The sequence below is a fragment of the Chroicocephalus ridibundus genome, chromosome 9 (assembly GCF_963924245.1).
Source record: "Chroicocephalus ridibundus chromosome 9, bChrRid1.1, whole genome shotgun sequence".
NCBI lineage: Eukaryota > Metazoa > Chordata > Aves > Charadriiformes > Laridae > Chroicocephalus > Chroicocephalus ridibundus.
The window spans coordinates 6,129,622-6,153,407 of record NC_086292.1 but is presented as its reverse complement, the minus strand read 5'-3'; the positions used below and the strand labels follow the sequence as shown (position 1 = coordinate 6,153,407).

The 23,786-nt window shown below is 44.9% G+C and overlaps 2 protein-coding genes across 3 annotated transcripts; one reads left to right on the top strand and one right to left on the bottom strand.

Moving 5' to 3' along the window:
- The first annotated feature begins 106 nt into the window (after nt 1–106).
- Nucleotides 107–23,786, top strand: DNAAF6 (dynein axonemal assembly factor 6). 2 transcript variants are annotated; one of them, XM_063346425.1, is made up of 10 exons: nt 107–219; nt 642–750; nt 2,261–2,324; nt 3,624–3,729; nt 15,610–15,724; nt 17,235–17,298; nt 18,537–18,642; nt 19,700–19,796; nt 20,560–20,645; nt 23,071–23,786. In XM_063346425.1, exons 2-10 carry the CDS (start codon nt 661–663, stop codon nt 23,198–23,200), a joined length of 858 nt encoding a protein of 285 aa, XP_063202495.1. In that variant the 5' UTR covers nt 107–219; nt 642–660; the 3' UTR covers nt 23,201–23,786. The 2 variants fall into 2 exon arrangements, with proteins under 2 accessions (XP_063202495.1, XP_063202497.1); XM_063346427.1 differs by having other exon boundaries at nt 113–488.
- On the bottom strand, nt 5,638–14,909 carry LOC134520900 (nuclear pore glycoprotein p62-like). The gene is made up of 12 exons (XM_063346772.1): nt 14,472–14,909; nt 13,909–14,297; nt 13,342–13,452; nt 12,798–12,932; nt 11,517–11,612; nt 10,568–10,676; nt 10,271–10,415; nt 9,780–9,829; nt 9,523–9,657; nt 8,736–8,847; nt 7,819–7,885; nt 5,638–5,856 (listed from the first exon to the last, which is right to left on the bottom strand). Exons 1-12 carry the CDS (start codon nt 14,759–14,761, stop codon nt 5,765–5,767), a joined length of 1,731 nt encoding a protein of 576 aa, XP_063202842.1. The 5' UTR covers nt 14,762–14,909; the 3' UTR covers nt 5,638–5,764.

The window sequence follows — 23,786 nt, the reverse complement described above, 5'->3', positions numbered from 1 at the left end:
TTCCCGCCTTCCGCAGCTATTGGCTACTGCCGCCGTCGCTCCTGCGCCGTCCGCTCCGATTGGCTCCCCGAGGCGAGGCGGGCAGCGGCGGCCCGTCGCTGTGGCGACGGGGACGCGGCGGCCGGCGGCTCTGGGCCGGGCGGCGGCACCGGGCCCTTGGGCGGGCCGGGGCGGCTGCTCGGTGCTGCGGCACAGACGGCCGGACCCGGGGCGGGCCTGGTGCGTCCACAGCGTGTGGGACCCGATGTGCAGCCCGAAAGCGGGGTCTTGGGAAGGGGGCGAGAACCTGTGTGATGAGCTCTGCCTGGCATCTTGGTGCCAGGCCTGAGCCAAGGCCCCCCGGGCTGTGCTCACCCTGGCTGCAGTAGCAGCAAACCCACCTTTACAGGGGATCTACTAGACCGAATGGTCACTCTAAGGCTTGAGCTGTGACTGCTACTAGTGCCTATGGCGTGAGAGAGTCTCTAATCTGAGCACAGAAAGGAAAGGTTGACTATGTTCTGTTATATATGTTTTGATGTCACGCATGTAAGAGTTTGGCTAAACTTTACCCTTCCAGAACACACAGCAGGAAAATTCTGCTTCACAGACAGTACAGAACATTTTGTTTTCTTCATCTGTCACTTATTATGTCCCCATAGGTTAGTGGAGAGTGTTGATATGGACAGTATTTCCTCAGGCTCTTCTCTGCAGTTCCTGGCCAGACTGCTTCATGATACTCAAGAGGAAGATGATGATGATGATCATGTGGTGAGTCTTTCACAAGAAATGCTGTTTCTTTCACATGGGGTACCACAGCCTGACCCGTTTAACGGAGGAGAAGCAAGTCCCTCTTTTCCAGAGTAAGTAAAAAGAGAATGAAAACCATAGAAGGCTTTGGACTGACTGAAACAGGTACTAGAAGATACTTTTAGGGTAACGAGCTCTTGAAGGAGAGAATAAGGAAGATGTCCCAGGAAAGCAAGGACAGGTTGTGACCACAAAGTGGGAGGGGGAGTTACTTTTTCAGCTTGAAGGAAATAGAACAGGTAGTTGAAAGAGCTTTGGATACTTTAGACTTCCCCCTGCTATTCCCTGAAGCCTGACAGCAATGAAGGCAATTACAGCTAAATACTTCATATGAAAGGAAAAAAGATGCTGCTCAACTTCTGAGTAAAGACTAAAATAGCCAGGGGCAACTGAGTGTACTAATGCTGTGTGTCAGGCATTGAAGAACAGTAGAGATAATTGATCACTGCAGTACCATAGATATGTTGGTGACTGGAGAGCCACAGGTGCCAACAATCACAAGGTGGAAAGCCTCTGTGCAGGCTCAAAACTTTGCCAAGTCTCTTAGGATTTTGAACAAGTCGTGTTAGGACCTGGGTAACAAAGATGGCCAATCCCTCCAAATTGCTCCTCAACAAAGAGCCAGTCGGCTGACCCAGCAGTTGTGCGCTAGTCGTGGCAATGGCAGTAACATTTGGGATAAACGTGGAGCGTATCCCTTGAAATTTCCTTTCCGGAGGTGGTAGATGTGGTCCTTCACACTCTAACTCCCTTTCAGCTGTTTAATGCCTGCCTTTTAAAATTAGCCTTATTGCTGCACATCTTTGCGGTAAACATCCTAATTTTAAAAGAATTTGTTTACATCTTTTTAATAAAATGAATGACACTTCAGAGACAGAAACGGAAAATTGCCACAAGGGATGTCAATTAAGTCTGAGTCAGTCTGGGTAAATTCAAATCTTTATTTTGATTTAATTTAGTGTTCTGTGCATATGAGGCACTTTTATCAAACCAAGGAATCTTCCTAAATACAGAAATGCCTCACATTGGCCTATTAGCGCTAAATTGATCCATAATTAGAGGAAAATGTCGTTGCCTCATATGATCTCTACTGTCAAAAGGAATCCAAATGCTGTGACGGGGTTTTCACATAGCACCCTTGTTTTCCTGCAATATTTTCATGGCAGGCAAAGCATGGCAATTTTGCCCAAATGCCACGGAAACTAATACTCAAAAAGCAGTTCTGTCTGTAATTCTGTGCTTCTGGGAGCGCTGCTTAAACCCAGTGTGTCAAGGCCATTTTCTGCTGGGTGAGAGGGAAGAAAAGAGATTGTTCAGTGGTTCAGTCATGAAATGTTGGGATAATGGTTTTTTTGGATTTGAGCAGGGATTTGCCTGACCTCAGGTAACAATAATGTCAATAAGTAGAAAAAGTTGTTACTGAGCTGAGCTCTATGAAAATTGATGGAAGTTCCATTTGCCTTTTTTGCAGCCACGCTCTTCTGTTAGCGCCATGACTCCTGCTAGTATTGGACCAGCGAAGAAAGAGACCAGTGGTAAGGAGGACTGTTTGTATGTTTTAGCATTCAGGCCCATGCTAGCAGCCTATCACAGCTGTAGTAACTTCCTAAGTTACCGCTGATGGGCTTTATTTCCATAAGAGAGTGGTCACTGACCTTTCAGATGGAAATGGTTAATGCCAGTTTTACAATTGCAGTGTAAAATTCTTCTTTTCCCAAAAGCTTAACTGCAAAAGCTCCAAAGAGAAGCAGCAAGGGTAACTCGAGGGCACTGCCGCCTGCAGCGGCGACGATAAACAGAGTAGAGAGCACAGCCTGGTCCCAGGCTGAGGGGAATCCTAACTGAGCAGCAAAGAGCTCCATATATAATACTCTCATGGAATTGTTCATGCTCACCTAGAGCAAACAAGGAAGATGGACTTCCAAGTGCTCTCCTGAAAGGATCTTCATGGAGCAAACTGCATGGAACTGAGCCTATGCCTATGAGTAGGAAGAGCTATCAAGCATACCTTGAAATGCAGTCATACCATATTCCCCACATAAATTCCACAACTCCACTGCAAAAAACCTTCAGGTTGCAGATTTAGAATCACAGAATTATTTAGGTTGGAAAAGACCTTTAAGATTATTGACTCCAACTGTAAATCCAACACTGCCAACTACCACTAAACAATGTCCCTAAGCACCATTTCTTCACTTTTTTTTTTTTTTTTTTTTTTTTAAATAGCTGCAGGGATGGTGACTCAACCACTTTCTTGGGCAGCCTGTTCCAATGCTTGACAACCCTTTTGGAGAAAGGGGGGAACACTGCTTGTTACCATCTTTTAGAAAATATATTTTTCCATGCAGGATAGGCATAAACCATAGTATTCTGCCTGTGAACTTTGATGTGTCTTCAGTACCTTATCTGGGCTGTGCTCAATAATTAATGGGAAGAACTAGATTTCTATGTGAGGAGGTAGTCCTTTTGTAAATGACTCTGCTCACTTAAAAAAAAAAAAATCACCTGTCAGGAGGCTTGAGGAAGATTAATATTTCATACTTCTCCACTTTACCCCTTTTGAAGTGCTAGATATTTTATGCCTGAAAGGAGGATTTCCTTGGTATCAAGTCTGTGTAAAGGAGATTTAAGGGAAAGGAAAACATCCTCCCTCTGCAAATTCTCATTCGTAAGATACTGAGGTAAAGGAAACTGTAATCATTAACTAGAATGCTTTTAATATAAAAAGATTTTTCTAAGACTTAGAAAAAAAAAATGAATCTAAGTTTTCATCAAACCTAGAGGAACAGAGACATTCCAAAATACAACAGAGTGATTGTCCTCATCACTTACAGGTACTGTTCAAGTGAAATCTGAAAACAGGAAAACTATCTGGAATACAGAGGAGGTGCCAGAAGGAGCTGAATTTGATGACACCTGGGACCCCAGAGAACAGCCAGAGTAAGTGAGCTGAGGCTGCCTGCATGGCCTTTATATTGCATGAATGGAAGGAGGAATTAAACAGCATCTACTGCAGTTGAGTCAAACAACCATTGGAAAAGCTTGTGTCATGGAAGGAGAAAGGAAGGATATGGGTTCTGCATCTAAAGCAACACATGAGGAGTGATTTTCATCTCTCCATTGGAAATCTTCTGATCTCGTAACAGAAACTTAGAGTTGGTTTTTCCCATCATAAGACTACTGGAAGTGTTTTCTGGAGCAGATGGACTCAAGAGTTCGTGGTGTTTGACTAGTTGCTAAGTATCACACTCACTTAGGATGCATTTCCTGATCCTGAAAAGGCTAGTGAGCAAAGTAGAGGCAGCAAAGTTAGTGCCTTGGAAGGTGGAGTGAATGATCTTCACCTGTCTTCTACCTAACTCAGTCATGGCTCCAAACAGAAACCCAGTGCAGATGGGTTGAAAAGACTTGAAGGGAGACCAAAAAGGAGAAGCAGCAATACTATGGGGATATTTACAGTCCTCTGAGAAATGGAATCTGCTTTAATCTCCTGCCCCTTCTCCAGGATTATTAGGCAACTACTTCTCTTTCTCAGGTATCAGATTTTGTTCAGGACACCGTCTTTGGGATGAGCAGGAAAGACCCCTCCACAGCCTGCTGTGAAGATATGGTGGCGAGCTGAACCTGTGTCTCCCATCCCTTCTTTGTGCTCTTTCTCTGCCCTTTTGAATCTTGACACCTTCTTGAGGGACAGAAAGCAAACACCAAGCTCTATTGTTGCCTTTGGCCTCCTATAGGATTTTTCTACTTCACTGCAAGCTGCAAAGTTAAAATTCTGTTAGTACTACCAGTCATTGAGAGTGTTAAATTGCTCCACTCCCAGGTGAAAATCAACAGCAAAGTGTCTGGAGCCCTCGGCAAGGGTTCCCCCACAGTCAACAACACTCTCACCTACAGCATCTGTGAGACTCCCCTCCCTCCCTACTGAAGATGATGAAATCTGCACACTGGAAAAAGTGAAAGAGCAACTCACACGTTTAAACTCACATTAAAGCCAGTAAATTACTTCAGGAAGCAGCCCCTTCCCTTTCTTCCACAAGACAATATGTAAGGCAAGGCAGATAGGGTACAGAGAGAGGAATATAAAGTAAAGCTCATTACTCATTATTTGCACCCCTTCAGCACTTGGCAAAATAGAAGCCTAAAGCACAAAGCAGAAATGAGTATTAGGACAGTTCTGCTAAATATGTGATCGTTCACTTCCCTGTACTAGCAAAGAGACATTGGAATGCACATTATAATCACACTTTATCAAAAAGCAGCGATATGAGACTCTGTCTCTTAAAAAAAGTCTTCACAGCAGACTTATTGACTGTGTTCGTTCCTGCACCCTTGTGACTGAACAAGCTATACTACCCCAAATCACTACACGAGTACCATTTTTTTAGTCGCACATCTAATAATTTTTAGTTGAGTAGAAATTCTGCTTACAGGTACCTGCACAAAAGCAGTTTATTACCCAAAAGTACAAAAAACAAGGCCCACTTTCACAAGTGGAAGCATACCAAACTTAAACACAAAATCCAGGCAGCGACAGGAGGAATCCGAGTCTCTCAGACTGCTGCAGCTCCTTCTGAGGACAGCTCTTCCTTAAACTGCCTCTGTAAGGACCTGAGTCAAAGCTCATGAAGGCCCAGCTGAACACAATCAAGTTACTTTTAAGCACTGCAGAGCTCAGCCATGGAGGCACAGACAGCTTAAATCCCTCAGGGCCAGCCTTTGTGTATCTCACCAGCCTGCAGGCAGTCAGGAAGAACAGGGAGGAGGAACACCTACTTCCAGCACAAACCTCATGCTGTCTCTCAGGCTGGAGTGGGGGAATTCCAGTCAGACACTGCAAAGACTGGCTTTGGAACAAACAACAAGTTTTATTGCAAGAAGAGAAACCAACCCAGATCGTCACTGGAGACCTAGGTCCCCACCAACCTCTCTCTTCTCTGGAGATGTTACGGTAATCCTTGAAACTTTGAGTCTTTCAGTCAAATGCAAACCGAAAATTGCGCTCTTGCTCTTTGCGGCGGCTCTCACAAACCTTGGTCACCTCTTCGACCTTTCTCTGCAACACGGCTGTGGGAGAAACAAGGCATTAGGCTTACAATCACCCTGAAACACAACCCTCAGTTCAGCCTGCAAAAGGAGAAAGCAAAACATTTGAATTTTGACAGTCACTCAGATTTGACAGTGCACAAAGGAGGAGGAAAACCCAACACAAAGCACTGCTAACCCTCCAAAACAAAGAAGATTGGCTAAAAAAGTATTCCGAGGCATTCAGCAACCACCAAGCAGAAGCGCAAGACTCCTGGGACAAGATTTATTCTGCACAGCATGCCAAACCCAGAATATTCCAGTAATGTATTAAGCAACACATTTCAGTTTGTCACTTCAAAAATTCACCATACAAAAATGACTATGGCATGAAGCAGCAGTTTGCTTCACTGTCTCACAGATCTCTCGCTCAACTTGGAATTCCACTGTAACTACAAAAGTGAAGACTTCCTGGTTCTCTCAGGACAAGGCAGAAGGTCAGAACAAGGCTTTGTCCAAATGCCCCTTTCACTTCTGGAAGCAGCACCCACCTGTGTCCATGTTCAGCAAGTCCAGTTAATTGTGGCAGTGTAGGTTAACAGTGATTTGAATCAAGTGCCACAGTTGCACATAATTGTTTAACAAGTCAGACAAGTGAATAACCACTGTGTATGAGTACACCCAGAAAAGATCTCCGGCTGATCGGGGGGTGATTTGTTTCCAAAGGCAAAAAACCTGACAACATCACCTACAGCAAAATGTCCTAGTTCTGGTTTGTGGGGATTTGGATGTGGGTTTATTTCATACAAAAAGAGTGCTGAAGAATACATCCTTCCAAGGCCTACTCCACTTATTAATGGCAAGGGCTACGTGAAAGCTTACTTCAAAATGACATTGTTTTTCCATCACACCACTTAAGTGTACACAGTAAGACAATTTCTTTGGCACTGAATGACAGGGGAAAAAAATAGGCCTCCTTCCTAGGAAAATTTAAAGGAAACAGGCTGCTATTTTCACACACGTTCTGTAAAGTCAGGATTCTGATGCCACAGAAGTTGCACCGTATTTCCCCAAGAAAGGCATGTTCGGAATGCAAGAAGTTGGCATATATGTTCTGGAAGAAAAAGCCAAATTAAACCCTGACTTAAGCCAAGAACACTACTTACACTTGGAGAGCAGCATGCCTGCTTTCACCCAAGCAGGACAGCAGCTGTGAGCACTTCTCACAGCACAGCAGCCAGACAGTGCAGTTTGGTGATGGCAAGAGCAGCACTGCTTTATTCTGCCATGCCCCCGTGTGGCTGCTAACATAAGCTCAGATCAAACCCGGGTAGAATTCCTGAATCCCTCACAAGGAGGCACTCCCCGGAAGAAACGTTCCTTTGTTCTGCTTGTTTTTAGCATGGCATCACGGTGCCGTAATAGTTAAGGGTGAATGCAAGAAAAGAAGCAATACTAACTACACTATCAAGTTTTCACTATTGAATGCATCTTCTGACCAGCACCACATCTCAGGTTATTGCTACTCTGAAGTTTCCACAGTCCAGAGTTACTGTGCCTGCAGAAAAACCCACGCTGATCAGTCTTACCTGGATTTGGCTTTCCCTTTGCAGGGGAAGTCGGGGAGGATGACAGCATTACAGACACAGCCCTCCTCACCAGTCTCCCTGTTCCAAAGGGAAACCCCACACCATCTGAGAAGTTGAAATATTCAACCATAGTTTGACAGAACAAAGCACAAGGTTTACAAGTCCTCTGCTTTGCACTGAGGCATTTCAAGCAGTGCTTGCTGTAAAACATCAGCTGCTGCCAGGAACCACTTCTCGGCAGAGGCCTTTAATGCACATCAGGAGAATTCAAGCACAGAAGGAACAGTGGCGTTGAAGGTGAGGAGGAGAAGATTCCTCAGGGATCTTCAGGAATTCATCGATGGTCAAAAAGCATTTGCCCACATGCTACACGCTTTCTGTTTACGTTCCCCAAAGGCTGCTAGACCACTCTCACCTGAATTCTGGTCAATCCACTGCAATGAATCCATGTGTGCGTTCAAGATTTTACAGATCTGCTGAAGCTGAGCAGAAAGAAAACGTGCAGGTCAGTTTCTACTTAGTGTAACAAATCAGAACAGTAAAAGACAGCCTGCCTGTCCCTGCCTTTGGAACATGATGCAAAATCAAACAGCTCATCTGTACAGCCCCACTAACTGCCCAGATGCTTTCCTGGGGAAGTCTGTCCAGCAACCATGTTGCTTTGCTTCTCTTTACCATCAAGAACACAGGCTGGTTTCGAGGAGTATATGCCTGTATCTAAGTCACACCTAGGAACACCAATATAGATTAATACTATGTAAAGCCCATGCAGGGAGTCCTGAAGTGGCAAAAGTAAAAAGGAATAGGAAATCAACTCAGTCTGTAACAGTGAAGGGAAATTTTACTAAAAAAATAAAAGCTTCTCAGTAAAGCCACAAGGAGCATCAAGATCAAACAAACACTTATCAGAAAGAGCTGGTAATTCAGATCTTGCTTTCATGAGAATGCAAAAGCAGCGTAATAAAAAAGTATCAGCTGTTATAGAGGGCATTCTGAACAAAATTTAGATTTGCCAGAAGGAGCACTCAAGTGGTAGCGCAGGCAGCTGGATCAACATTAAGAAATGCCTCCAAAACAAGTAGTAAACTAGGAAAAATTAGACAACAAGCAAACAACCAGAACTCATACCAGAAGGAGATACTTTGAAATCTATGTGCTGTGTTATAATGCACTTTGACCAAAAGAGAACCAACCCAAGGAGAAAGAATGCCCTTCCAAGGTTGTAACTACAAGCAGACGAGAATCCAAGAGAGGACAATCAAAGAGTTAGAACTGTTTAAATATCCTTTGACTCTTACCAACACACACAAAAAACCTAAAGCTTGGATTTACCGGGTCACTTGTGTCTGCTGGGCCTCCTGATGTATTCAAGTGCTCAATGATGTCTTTCAGATCTTGTGCCATACGCTTCAACTGAGCATCTATGTTTTCAGCCAGTTTATAGCTGCAAAACACACAGGAACCCAGGTCAGAATATTTCATGTGAGCTTCAGAAGACCCACTCCCAGTCACGCCAACTTCGGGCAATCACAATTAGATTCCGCACCTTTCAACTGAGGCCGGTATACACATGGGAACAGCACCAGGAGAGGCATTCTATCACACAGATGAAGGAACTCCCACCCTCTCTCTCTCGACAGATACACAGAGACAGACAAGCAACAGTGTGGAGCACTCTCTGGAAGGCTTGGTCAGAACTCAAGGAACCAGCCAGTCCAGGTTCCTCAAGGTTCATCTCTCTTGAACCAGAGAAACACTTCTGTTCATAACCCTGCTAAGATTCAACACTTAAGGCTTATAAGGATGCTTGAACCACACATAATGCATTCTGCTCTCATCACTTCTGTCACTAAATAACCACCAATTTTCTGAGATTATGCCAAAATTAGTAACCTTGCCCAGACAGCTGATTACACCAACACCCAGAGAGCTTTTCATGCTGATTCAAGGGCTTCCAGTTGCACTCCCCCTGTTTCTAACACATAAAATCTAAGTCGCCATGCGTAAAACAAGATTACATGTTTGACACAGGCCGCTGATACATCCCAACTCTACTTCTTGCGCATCAACCACCACCATAGCAGCTTCCTCATCACACATTCCACACAGACTGTCTTACGTCCTCTCCCGTTCTTCATCCGCATGCTGCAAGTAGATAGTCCCGCTCTGTTCCTTCACAGACTCCTCCAGAGGGGTCAGCAAGTCTTCAAGCTCTTTCTGCTGTGACAGAATGAAGTCTAGTTCCTGATCCAGTCTGAAAAGAGAAAGTGTTAACGACTCCACTGAGAGGTTACAGACATTCTGCATCTGCCATACTACAATGCAGGAAGATGCAAACAGGAAACAAAATCATCTCAAGTGTTCATAGTTTCCTACCTCTTCTGATCAAGCTTCACTTTCTCTACTTCTCTGTGTAACGAAGTAATCTGGAAACAGAAGACACTTCATTATATTTCCAAAATTCAAAAGTCAACCCATAAAAGAAGAGTGGTGGAACAAAGAAAGACAGCACCATACAAATGGCTACTCTTTCTACAAAAAAACAGTTTTACAGCTTTATTATTATTATTTTTTAAAGATTTACAGACCAAAAACTGAATAAGGGAGGTTTGGCTTTGAAAGCTCCACCCTAAGATAACTCGTTACCATACTGTAAACACACTGAACAGATTGCCAAGCTTCAAAGCCTATAGACCAGAACAGACATACAGCGGGGCTTTCACAAGCACCCAGGTGTAACTCACATCTATTTTTTTTTTTTTTTTAACAAGTAGGAAGTCCCACTAGATGGCTTGCTGCATCTCTAACACTTAAGGCCTTGAAGGATCTGAGCAAGCAAAATCACGTTACAACAGACATCACCTTACCTTCTCCCCATTCTCTATCAGCATCCGATCCCAAGCATTAACTTGCGTTGCTTGATGGAGAAAGTGTTTCTCCTGGTCTTCCAGTTCCAGACTCCACTTGTTTATCAAACTCTCCAGCTGGGCATAAGTCATCACTGGAGGCGCACTGAGAGGAAGGGCAAGACAGTACCGAACACAAGATCAAAAAAACAAAATATAAACATGACAGCACTCCTTTTCCCTTCCTCCGCCAGACACCGGCATTAATACAGCCTCTTGCACCAGTCAAGAAACAGTCGGTTACAACAAAATACTCACCTGGTTGTTGTGGTGGTGGTTACGGCAGTTGTAGAAGTCCCAGCTCCAATGGCACCAGTCGTAGTTAATGACTTAATATTCAGAGCAAAGCCAGAAGCAGTAGTAGTGCCTGAAAGAAGAGATTCAAGTCAAGCAGCAGCAGACGACATATCTGCTACCTAACAAATCGAGAACAGGTCCAATATACACTCCTAAGTGCAGTGCTGTATGAGCTCAAACAGGTCCATTTTACAAAAAACAAATCCCACATCTGTCAAGACGGGAATGAAGAGCACCTTGACACAAAAGCGGGGACTCTAAATGGCTCACTAGTAGCTCTAGTAATATGAGGAACCATCAGCCTCCACTTAACCTGGGCATTATTTGAGGAAACACAGTATTAGCCCACATATCCCTCTCAATCTCCTTATGTTTTAAAATTCGACCTAGTAACTACTAGCACACCCAGTTCTTCTCCTGCATCTTTGGGGAAGATCAGATTTCTACGTTTTCAAAAAGCTAAGAGCATCTATCAGATGGTACTGTCAGTCTGTCAGGGCGGCACTTCTAGGCACTGAGCTCAAATTCTTCACAGTTACTCCACAAACAAGCTTTAGAAAGACCTTGAGAGCTGAGCAGCACCCATGTATTTACACTGAAAACTGCATCCAGAAAAAGATGTTCAGGCCTGAATCCTAACACTATTCAGCAGCAAATTCCACTGCAGATTGTCACATGAGGCTGGCCACTTAAATGCTGCACTCATCACTGCTTTATTTTATATTTTTGGAAGAAAAAGTTAATGAAATACAGTACTTTGAAACTTACAATATGGAAGAAACAGATTCATGGGACAGAACTGAAACAAAAAACATCTCTCCCTAGTACTCCCTCCAAGTCTCTGGCCTCTCCCTCCCATCATCAGCACACTTCGCCTTCCCTTCAGCTACTTTCAGCATCTAGATCTTACTAGCTGCAGTGCTTGTTGTGGCAGCTGTTGTTCCAGGGACTTTTAATCCAAACCCAAGCGTTCCAAGACCGGCTGTCCCAGTGGACGGGGCACCAACTGTAAAGAGAAGACAACATTAGGAGTTTCTGTAACCCATTAAATACAGTGCCCCTTGGAAAAATCTCTGCAGAAGTCTATTTGCTAAAGCAATACGATTGCACATACTACAGGAAACACACTGGTCACATCTCAGTTGCCTGGAAACAACCCACCTATTAGCATCCAAGAACCGGGTCTGAGACACCCTGATAAACAGGGAATGCCCATTAGCTTAAAAGCATTCTTAAACACAAAGATTAAGCTCGGCTTTCGAACTAGAGAGACAATGCAAGCATTTTAGACACACAAAAATAAGAGCTGTCAGGTTGGTATCTATGGCATCTACAAGTTGTGGCTGATTAGCAAAAAGTAATCGGTGTGGCTTTGTCATAAAACTTGTGATGGTCCTTGGGAGCAGCTGCCTAAGTTTTCAGAGGTAGGTGTAAGACAGCATTAGGCATGGAATAGTTAATACAACTATTTGTATTAACAATAGTTAATACAAATATTACTAATACTAACTCCAGGAAACACTGACGTTGACTGCAGCCAGTCTCCATCATCAAAGCAAACAGAAGCATTAACACCTCACTGCAGGTTCACAAAGAAACTGTTAGGACTGTCTTCAAACATGGCTACTGCCTTAAAGCTATCACAAAGCAGACACTATTTCCTGACACAAAAATCATTTTGCAAGGAGAAACTTGCCAGTTATTACCAGGGCAACTTGCAGACACACAGCTGTGCAAATACTTGTTTTCAGAACCCTGCATCTCCAGTGTCACAGGCCACTGTTATTAAAGAAGTGAGAATGCTTAATGCAGGACTCAAAGGCAGACGCAACCAGCCTCAAGGCACTGGGGTCTGGAGGACAGCAGCTTCAACAACACCAGAAAGCTCCGTTGTGGCAATACTACCCAGACAGAGAAACAAAAAAGTCACATACAGCTAAAACTGCCCTCGGCTGCTGGCCCACTCTGAGTCTAAAGCATGCTTTGGTTTGAAGAAAACCCTCCAAGCCTCACCACTGAAGACAGTGTGGCAGAAATCACACGGAGGGGAGGTGGCAAACAGCGACAAGAGATGGCCTTTTGAATTCTCCCCTATTACTCCACCATCTGCAGGCTCCACTACTCACAGGCAACAGCAACCATGCTGCTCCTTTCTTCCCCCAACAGAGAAAATCCGTATATCGTGTCTTACGTGAGAGGCCCGTGGTGGTAGACGATGTCGGTGCTGAAGAACTCACTATAGATGCAAACAACGTAGGCCCCGTTGAACCAAGAATGGAGGTTGTGGTGGTGGCGGCGGCTGCAGTTGTAGCAGCTGTGGATGTTACTACAAATGGAAAAAACATCAGCCTTGTACAATCATGCTGAGAATGCAATACAGGTTTCCCCATCTACACCAGTTTCTTATGGATGCAAGAATTCTAAACTTTTTTTTCCCCTGTATTCTACCTCAACTCTCTCCCTTTGCCAATGTGCCCCTTGAACCTGTGGCTTCCTTCCACTACGCTCCAGCAACAAGTACAGAATACAATTCGGCACCTTGGACACAAGAAAAAATACAGGATACTCTATTCAATGGCTCTATAAACTCTCACAGATTACGGATGCCATTGCAAAGTCACAGTAACAAAACACTTGTAGCCCATTTCCAGACTCCACGTTAGAAAATTCTTCCCAGAAGGACACCAGATTCACAAAGTCCAGAGTGATCTCAAGTTTCCCAAAATACTTCCTACCTCCAAGTTTGGTTCCAAAGGACAGGGCGGGTTTCTGGCTGGTACTTGTAGCCAGCGTTGCCACAGGGGCACTCGTGGCTGCTGTTGAAGGCAATGACCCAAAGTTTAGCCCTGGAACAAGTAGCACAAGTAAAAAGAAAACATGAACCTTTCACTACAGAGAAACCGATCACAACAATATGCAAATTAAAATCAGAAAGACTATCACAACAAACATTAATATTCAATGTAACAAATACTCTGCATTACCCTGGAAATGAACTCGGGCTAACAAGGCAACTTTGTTGCCTACAAAGCTTTTCAAGAATGATTCGAACACAGAAGAACATCGCCCTCATCCCAGAGCTGATGACCTCTCCTCCGAGGCCTGCACGGTCACCAACAAGTACATCAAAAGCTGCAAACAGAACTTTTGCTGGACTCTGCAGGAGCGGGAGGGTTCTTGCCATCAGGGAGGTGAACCCCGGTTTGGCACCACGGGCCAGGCGCACCCTGCGGCACCCCACCCCCACCACCCTGAGCCCTTTCCCACTGCACCAGCAAACCACCTCCAGCCCAGGCACTCACCTGCAGGCTGCCCCCCAAGGCTAAAGGGGGCTGTTGACTGCGTTGTCGCTCCTAAGGTGGCAGCAGTGGTGGCCGCAGCTGTAGGCGCTATTCCAAAGGTCAACCCTGTGGGAGCTACTTGTGGAGCTGCAGTGCCAATGGTGGAACTGGCTGTTCCGGCCTGACTTGTGGTAACACTGGAAAAAGCAAACCCTCCAGTTGTCCCAGACTGAGCAGTGGTGGTGGCAGTACCAGTAGATCCAAACGTGAAGCCAGAAGGGGCTGCTGCTTGACTTGAGGGCACGCTGGTTGGGACAGAGCTACCAAGTCCAAAGCCTCCTGTAGCCTGTAGCCCTCCCGTAGCCTGAGTTGCAGTGGTGCCGCCAAAGTTTAACTTTGGTGCACTTGCCCTAGAGAAGGAAAGAAAAGAAGCCATTCTGTCTGAGACGCACAGCCAGTCAAGTACCGAATTGGCTTTCTTACGGACCACTTTCTGACAGCAGAATGCACCTCATCGCCCACTCGGGGCCGGCAGGACCGACCCCCCGCCCCGGGGACCGGACGGGCACCTCTGAGACACTCACCCCAGCGGGAACACGCTCGCTGACGGGGTCGCGGCCGCGGACGCCGGGGCCGGCGTCCCGAAGCTGAAACTGGCCGGCTGCGCAGCCGTGCCCGGCGTGCTGAAGGAGAAGAGCCCGGTGGGCTGGCTGCTGGACGCCGTCTGGGACGCGCTTCCGAAGCTGAAGCCGCCCGAGGAGGCGGGCGTAGAGAAGGAGAAGCCGGTCGTGGCCGTGGTGGCCGCCGTCTTCGGCGTGCCGAAAGTGAAGCTGCCGCCGCCGCCGGCACCCGACCCGAAGCTGAACTGACTCATGGCGGCTGCGGCCAGCGGGAACCGACGCCCGCAGGAGGCCCGGGACAGCGCCTGGGCCCAGTCGCGGACAGAAGCGGCACCGCTCCCGCTACCCCCGGCCGAGACGCCCACAGCCCCGCCGACAGCCGCCGCGCGCACGGCGATGACGCACCACACCGCCGCCACGCACCCGCCCCTCGCCTCCGCCTGCCAACCACCGCCCGGCGCTTCCCGCCTTCCGCAGCTATTGGCTACTGCCGCCGTCGCTCCTGCGCCGTCCGCTCCGATTGGCTCCCCGAGGCGAGGCGGGCAGCGGCGGCCCGTCGCTGTGGCGACGGGGACGCGGCCGCCGGCGGCTCTGGGCCGGGCGGCGGCACCGGGCCCTTGGGCGGGCCGGGGCGGCTGCTCGGTGCTGCGGGACAGACGGCCGGACCCGGGGCGGGCCTGGTGCGTCCACAGCGTGTGGGACCCGATGTGCAGCCCGAAAGCGGGGTCTTGGGAAGGGGGCGAGAACCTGTGTGATGAGCTCTGCCCGGTATCTTGGTGCCAGGCCTGAGCCAAGGCCCCCCGGGCTGTGCTCACCCTGGCTGCAGTAGCAGCAAACCCACCTTTACAGGGGATCTACTAGACCGAATGGTCACTCTAAGGCTTGAGCTGTGACTGCTACTAGTGCCTATGGCGTGAGAGAGTCTCTAATCTGAGCACAGAAAGGAAAGGTTGACTATGTTCTGTTATATATGTTTTGATGTCACGCATGTAAGAGTTTGGCTAAACTTTACCCTTCCAGAACACACAGCAGGAAAATTCTGCTTCACAGACAGTACAGAACATTTTGTTTTCTTCATCTGTCACTTATTTTGTCCCCATAGGTTAGTGGAGAGTGTTGATATGGACAGTATTTCCTCAGGCTCTTCTCTGCAGTTCCTGGCCAGACTGCTTCATGATACTCAAGAGGAAGATGATGATGATGATGATGATCATGTGGTGAGTCTTTCACAAGAAATGCTGTTTCTTTCACATGGGGTACCACAGCCTGACCCGTTTAACTGAGGAGAAGCAAGTCCCTCTTTTCCAGAGTAAGTAAAAAGAGAATGAAAACCATAGAAGGCTTTGGACTGACTGAAACAGGTACTAGAAGATACTTTTAGGGTAACGAGCTCTCGAAGGAGAGAATAAGGAAGATGCCCCAGGAAAGCAAGGACAGGTTGTGCCCACAAAGTGGGAGGGTGAGTTACTTTTTCAGCTTGAAGGAAATAGAACAGGTAGTTGAAAGAGCTTTGGATACTTTAGACTTCCCCCTGCTATTCCCTGAAGCCTGACAGCAATGAAGGCAATCACAGCTAAATACTTCATATGAAAGGAAAAAAGCTGCTGCTCAACTTCTGAGTAAAGACTAAAATAGCCAGGGGCAACTGAGTGTACTAATTCTGCGTGTCAGGCATTGAAGAACAGTAGAGATAATTGATCACTGCAGTACCATAGATATGTTGGTGACTGGAGAGCCACAGGTGCCAACAATCACAAGGTGGAAAGCCTCTGTGCAGGCTCAAAACTTTGCCAAGTCTCTTAGGATTTTGAACAAGTCGTGTTAGGACCTGGGTAACAAAGATGGCCAATCCCTCCAAATTGCTCCTCAACAAAGAGCCAGTCGGCTGACCCAGCAGTTGTGCGCTAGTCGTGGCAATGGCAGTAACATTTGGGATAAACGTGGAGCGTATCCCTTGAAATTTCCTTTCCGGAGGTGGTAGATGTGGTCCTTCACACTCTAACTCCCTTTCAGCTGTTTAATGCCTGCCTTTTAAAATTAGCCTTATTGCTGCACATCTTTGCGGTAAACATCCTAATTTTAAAAGAATTTGTTTACATCTTTTTAATAAAATGAATGACACTTCAGAGACAGAAACGGAAAATTGCCACAAGGGATGTCAATTAAGTCTGAGTCAGTCTGGGTAAATTCAAATCTTTATTTTGATTTAATTTAGTGTTCTGTGCATATGAGGCACTTTTATCAAACCAAGGAATCTTCCTAAATACAGAAATGCCTCACGTTGGCCTATTAGCGCTAAATTGATCCATAATTAGAGGAAAATGTCGTTGCCTCATATGATCTCTACTGTCAAAAGGAATCCAAATGCTGTGACAGGGTTTTCACATAGCACCCTTGGTTTCCTGCAATATTTTCATGGCAGGCAAAGCATGGCAATTTTGCCCAAATGCCACGGAAACTAATACTCAAAAAGCAGTTCTGTCTGTAATTCTGTGCTTCTGGGAGCGCTGCTTACACCCAGTGTGTCAAGGCCATTTTCTGCTGGGTGAGAGGGAAGAAAAGAGATTGTTCAGTGGTTCAGTCATGAAATGTTGGGATAATGGTTTTTTTGGATTTGAGCAGGGATTTGCCTGACCTCAGGTAACAATAATGTCAATAAGTAGAAAAAGTTGTTACTGAGCTGAGCTCTATGAAAATTGATGGAAGTTCCATTTGCCTTTTTTGCAGCCACGCTCTTCTGTTAGCGCCATGACTCCTGCTAGTATTGGACCAGCGAAGAAAGAGACCAGCGGTAAGGAGGACCGTTTGTATGTTTTAGCATTCAGGCCCATGCTAGCAGCCTATCACAGCTGTAGTAACTTCCTAAGTTACCGCTGATGGGCTTTGTTTCCATAAGAGAGTGGTCACTGACCTTTCAGATGGAAACGGTTAATGCCAGTTTTACACTTGCAGTGTAAAATTCTTCTTTTCCCAAAAGCTTAACTGCAAAAGCTCCAAAGAGAAGCAGCAAGGGTAACTCGAGGGCACTGCCGCCTGCAGTGGCGACGATAAACAGAGTAGAGAGCACAGCCTGGTCCCAGGCTGAGGGGAATCCTAACTGAGCAGCAAAGAGCTCCATATATAATACTCTCATGGAATTGTTCATGCTCACCTAGAGCAAACAAGGAAGATGGACTTCCAAGTGCTCTCCTGAAAGGATCTTCATGGAGCAAACTGCGTGGAACTGAGCTTATGCCTATGAGTAGGAAGAACTATCAAGCATACCTTGAAATGCAGTCATACCATATTCCAAAGAAAAGTTTCACAATCCAATTTAGACCACGCACAGGTAGAAGTAGTAGCTTTGTTCGGTGCTGCCGTCATCAGACCGAGAGATGTTTTTCAGTTATTCTCCTTCCTGCATCTAGTTCTTTGCCTGGAATCCCTGGACAATTACATGCTTTCTGTGACTCCAGGTATTCTGGCATCTTACAGCAAGGCGGACTTTCGGACAATGAGAACAAATATTCTGAGAGTTCCTAAATTTGTGTCAACACCTTGGATTGTACTCAGGACGGAACAGAAGACAAGTTTAATCTTGGCAAAGTTAATGTAAAATTCTTCCTAGAGCTAATGCTGTCACATTGTTGGGCAGCTTAGTTATGAGCCATATGAAAGGTCAACAGGGACCAGGATGAGGGTAGCAGGAAAGGAACTATAACAAGTAGAGTACTTTTGAAGAAGATTGATATTTCATACTTCTCCACTTTACCCCTTTTGAAGTGCTAGATATTTTATGCCTGAAAGGAGGATTTCCTTGGTATCAAGTCTGTGTAAAGGAGATTTAAGGGAAAGGAAAACATCCTCCCTCTGCAAATTCTCATTCGTAAGATACTGAGGTAAAGGAAACTGTAATCATTAACTAGAATGCTTTTAATATAAAGATTTTTCTAAGGCTTAGAAAAAAAAAATAAATCTAAGTTTTCCTCAAATGTAGAGGAACAGAGACATTCCAAAATACAACAGAGTGATTTTTCTCATCACTTACAGGTACTGTTCAAGTGAAATCTGAAAACAGGAAAACTATCTGGAATACAGAGGAGGTGCCAGAAGGAGCTGAATTTGATGACACCTGGGACCCCAGAGAACAGCCAGAGTAAGTGAGCTGAGGCTGCCTGCATGGCCTTTATATTGCATGAATGGAAGTAGGAATTAAACAGCATCTACTGCAGTTGAGTCAAACAACCATTGGAAAAGCTTGTGTCATGGAAGGAGAAAGGAAGGATATGGGTTCTGCATCTAAAGCAACACGTGAGGAGTGATTTTCATCTCTCCATTGGAAACCTTCTGATCTCGTAACAGAAACACAGAGTTGGTTTTTCCCATCATAAGACTACTGAAAGTGTCAGATACTTGTGTAAAGTCAGATTAGGAGGGGAAGTCGGCCAGTAAAACAATTTAATAGCTTTCAAATATGCCATTTGTGTGAAATACCTGTCTTTTCCCTCTGCAACAGAGATGCATTCATGTTTCATACTCATAAATTCATAAAGTACTCCAACTTATATTTGCATTTCAAAGAAGTAATCTCTTTTAGAGACAAATAGTACTACAGGAAGGAAGGCGATATGCAGGCAGCTTTGAACTTTTAAATCTTGTGATTCACTCTTAGTCTATTGAGGGACAGCCTAAAACCAGTCTTTTCCCTTGCTCCTAGAAAAACAAGAACAAAAACATTCTTGAAATAGATACAATCAGGCATGTCAGCTGTAGTTTGTAGGGGTCAGAAATCCTTCAGGGTCAATCCACAAAGCAGCCTTTGCATTTCTAATCATTGTGTTTTGATGCAATATCCTGGAGTGCTAAATGCCGGAGGAGACGGACTGAAGAGAGTTTGTGGTGTTTGACTAGTTGCTAAGTATCACACTCACTTAGGATGCATTACCTGATCCTGAAAAGGCTAGTGAGCAAAGTAGAGGCAGCAAAGTTAGTGCCTTGGAAGGTGGAGTGAATGATCTTCACCTGTCTTCTACCTAACTCAGTCATGGCTCCAAACAGAAACCCAGTGCAGATGGGTTGAAAAGACTTGAAGGGAGACCAAAAAGGAGAAGCAGCAATACTATGGGGATATTTACAGTCCTCTGAGAAATGGAATCTGCTTTAGTCTCCTGCCCCTTCTCCAGGATTATTAGGCAACTACTTCTCTTTCTCAGGTATCAGATTTTGTTCAAACAGTGTGTGGGAACAGAGGACGTCTTCTTTGGGATGAGCAGGAAAGACCCTTCCACAGCCTGCTGTGAAGATATGGTGGTGAGCTGAACCTGTGTCTCCCATCCCTTCTTTGTGCTCTTTCTCTGCCCTTTTGAATCTTGACACCTTCTTGAGGGACAGAATGCAAACACCAAGCTCTATTGCTGCCTTTGGCCTCCTGTAGGATTTTCTTGTAGCCCTTCAAGCATTTGTAGGTGATATTTACACTTGCTAACCTGAAGAACTCATGTGTCTCCTCAAGGACCTAGTGTACTCAAGAGAATCTGTGCAAAAGCATATGCCACAGACTTGAGGGAAAAAAAAAGTAGCTCTAAGATGAAGTTTCATTTTGGAGGCGAGGCGGACTGAGAAGGAGATGGTTTTCATCTGCCTGCATTTATTAGATGTGAGTTAGCAGAACGCTACAATACTGACAGTCTTTAAACTTACAGGTATCAGATCCATTATTATATGATCAAAGATCTCCCTGCTTTCTGAACTTCAAGACAGCTAGAACCGCTGTGCAAGTTTTCTAGTAGAAGCAAGCTGTCCTTGGAGTACACAAAGCCAGAGGGGTTTGCTGGATGTAGAATACCTGTCATGTACATTATCAGCTCAGGATTTTGAAGAAAATAGGATATCAATACAGATCACTAAGCTATTGGAAGCAATGATTACCACCGTCATATTTTCTCTGATATAAATTACCAACTCAGAATGTTGCTCTTTGACACTAGCATGAAAATATTCATGAAGATGAGATCTTTTATGGCTTGGAGGGCTACATATCTAATCACAACTTTACCTCTGCCCATCATTTCAGATTAAAATCAAGCTGCCAGAGACAAAGTACTCAGACATCGCATTAGATATCCAGGACAAGGTTCTTGATCTTAGAACTCCCCAAAAGTAAGTGAAACACGACTGATAGAAGTACAATTAATATATTGCTTGAAAGAAGTTTTAACCAAGCCTTCAACTGAATGCTGTATGGAAAGCAAAGCTAAAGATGAAGATCAGATTATTAATCACACATGAGAAATAGTTATAGGTAAAACCAACCGTAGTCCTTCCATAGGTATATAATGTGCTAACTTTGAATCTGTGATACTATTCTAGCAAAAATAGCTTTAAGGCAGATTTTGGCTACGTAAACAGCAAGGCTTCAAGGGCCCAAAGTGTCTGGCAAAAATTTCCCACAGTCTTGAAGGACTTCTTGGGAGTTTGCTTTCTGAATACTAATTTGTACAAATCTATAACTAAAGATGGTCAAAAATGTGCAGATACATTTTCAGAAGTCGAAAGCCAAATTGTGGACATATCCAGGCATGATACAGAGATGGAAATGTTACAAGGTTACCATAAAAAGATTTCCTTTGAGATCTTTTTTTTATAGGGCTATTTCAAACCTACAGAGATAATCGACTGACTGATATACTCTCAGACTTCTCAGTATTCCTCCATGTTTCCCTCAGTGTGCAATTGCCCTGCCTGCGATTTCCAGATAGTTACCATCTCTGTTTTGCTTTAAGTCCTTCTTCACAATAGAGCGCTTTCATAAGAAAGCTTAATCTTCTCCTGGCTGACTTGCTGCATTGAATGGAATGTAAGAAGATCCATATGTGAATAGTTTCCTGCAAATACATTCAAGGTGCAAACCATGGATTAAGGTCCAAATAAGTTCTGTCCCTAGTGGACTAACTATAGAAAAGCCACCTTTCTCACAGACAAAACCAGACTGAGTCAATTACCTACTGCTTTGATTTAACCCGAAGATGCAACAGGACTGGAAGAATGTTTGGAAGTGCTAGCTGAAACTGGAAAATCAGGAGGAATAATTGTTTAGCTAATGACTTGCAGAACCTATACGCAGTGAAAGAGGTAGCTTAATGCAATACTGCAGATGTAGGAAAACTTCAGTATCCTTTTTCTTTTGCAGTTCTATCTTTTTGGTGACTCAGATCTGCCATTATCTTCTTAGTATCCAGCTGTCTCTAGTCACAAGCTTAGCAAATAAAAAGTTTGCTGTAAATGTAATGGTTGCTTGGGTACAGCCTGAGCCAGTGCTGCTTTCACAAATATAAGTACAAGTCTTCTCAGTATGAAAGAAACAAACAAGATTTCAAGTTCTACATGATGAAAAACACCGTACTCTCACAGATGTGTAGGAGGGCTCAAAGGAACTGTTTCCAACTCTGTAGTCCTGAGGCTGATTCTAAGCCAAGCTGATTTTAAGGACTTCTCCAAATTATGGCAAATGGCTGCCTTCAGTAGGTGTGGTGCAAAGGTTTTTTGACTGTACCTCTTTCAAGTGTGGCTCCTACAAGACAACTGAAAAGGTCTGAAAAAGAACTGGCATAATTTAAACCCCAATTTGAAGTACCCCCCATCTATTCTACCACGTTGTCTTGTTAGGCTTTATTGAGTTTGGCTGGGCAGATCTCTTGATTCTAAAGTGTCCTTGATTCTGTGATTCTGTTTGCACTGTCAGTAGAGTGGAGGTCCAACGCTGGCCCATCATTCATATTGTTAATATATAAGCCTGGGATAAGAGGGGAAAGAGTCCGGACTCTGCATAAGCAAGTAAGTTTGGACTGTTGTCAATGAGAAGAGTTGAATGGGTCCAGACTGAGACATCCTCGTGAGGAAATAAACTGGAAGGCTTGTCAGCCATTCCAGGAAAAGCTGTATGTCTAACACAGCGTGGGACTGTGGAATAGTTCCTGAGTCCAAGATCCAGCCTTTCTTTGTGTATTATGTGCCTGAAACACAGGCAGGGGATCACTGAATTAATCTTCACTGTAGGTTAAAATCCCAGCGACTTCATAACTCTAAGTCCATTCTCATACCTGAACTGTGCTGTGCAGTGTAGACATACCCTTTGCGAAACTGGACTGGGCAGAATCTCTAATCAGGCTGCACCACTTATTTCTTTTTACCAGAGAAGACAAACTCCTGAAGACACTTTGAGGCTTTAGGCATTATTCAGATTTTTACCACCAGGGGAGCATTATCAATGCAGCTTCTCTTTCCTCTGCATTTAAAATGCAGCACCGTGCAAAAGCAAGAACAGCGGAGAGATCCCACAATCCATCATTGGAAACTGTTGTCATAGCCACAGCCAAAAGAAAAGAATAGTGTTGGAAATATTTCAGGGTCTGTATAGCAGTGCACCAGGTATTGCAGGAACCCCACAACCTGTCATGACAAAGGAGGTACACTGAAAGAACATTCCTTGGTATACTGATTGGCAGATTCCAAGAGTAACTTGCAATGCCATCTCAATTGCTCACCCGGTCTGAGACATTGAAATTCACTGTGTCCTCTTTTACAGGAAGCTGCTGCTGCACCTCCCCTACCGTGTAGACAGCAAGAATGGTAAAGCTCGTTTTCTCTCTGAAGAGGAGACCTTGGAAGTCACCTTGAGAGTATCAAGGATGTTTGATTTCATAAATTTTCTCTGATTAATAGAGGAATAGAGAAAGTTTGCAAAAAGTAATCTCTTAGTTTGAAGTCTTCTTGAAACCTAACTGGTCATAAAATAGTAGACTGTTTCCCTTGATCAGTCCAGAGGGAATATCCCTGGAGAAACTGAATGAGTCAGAAGGAACATAGCACCCATAGGTTCTAGAAGCTGAGGCAGTCCAGCTCTTGCGCTGCTCTGGTTAACGTCCTGCTTCCTTCAGCCACATACAGGCTCTGTGAATCGGAAAGCCAGAGAAAGTCTTTTTGTGGTTATGGCTGATAAGTAGCACAATAGGGCTCTGGTCAACGAGTCTGGTGCTTAGTTACTCTTGCAAGACTTGCAAGTGGTAATATTCTTGCTTGGCCTCCAATGCTGGGATGGGGATCAGTTCAGAATCTACTTTTAGCTACTTCTTCATGAAAAAATCAAAGCTCTCAGGAATCCATATCCACATCTGAGTCTCCTTTACAGTGGCAGAACAGGGTAACCAACTATAGTTGGATTGCTGAACAGCTCAGCTCTTTTGAACAGTTTTTGACAGTGTATGGTTCAGTGTCATCTATTCACCTGCTGTCCCTCCAGCT

Bases quoted from the DNA above. Each gene is read 5' to 3' on its own strand.
- DNAAF6 (XM_063346425.1), top strand. From the start codon at position 661: ATGGACAGTATTTCCTCAGGCTCTTCTCTGCAGTTCCTGGCCAGACTG. The intron at 751-2,260 runs GTGAGTCTTTCA...CCTTTTTTGCAG, and splicing joins ATGATGATGATGATCATGTG to CCACGCTCTTCTGTTAGCGC. The intron at 15,725-17,234 runs GTGAGTCTTTCA...CCTTTTTTGCAG, and splicing joins ATGATGATGATGATCATGTG to CCACGCTCTTCTGTTAGCGC.
- LOC134520900 (XM_063346772.1), bottom strand. From the start codon at position 14,761: ATGAGTCAGTTCAGCTTCGGGTCGGGTGCCGGCGGCGGCGGCAGCTTC. The intron at 14,298-14,471 runs GTGAGTGTCTCA...TTCCTTCTCTAG, and splicing joins GCGAGCGTGTTCCCGCTGGG to GGCAAGTGCACCAAAGTTAA. The intron at 12,933-13,341 runs GTAGGAAGTATT...TTCCATTTGTAG, and splicing joins CTTTGGAACCAAACTTGGAG to TAACATCCACAGCTGCTACA.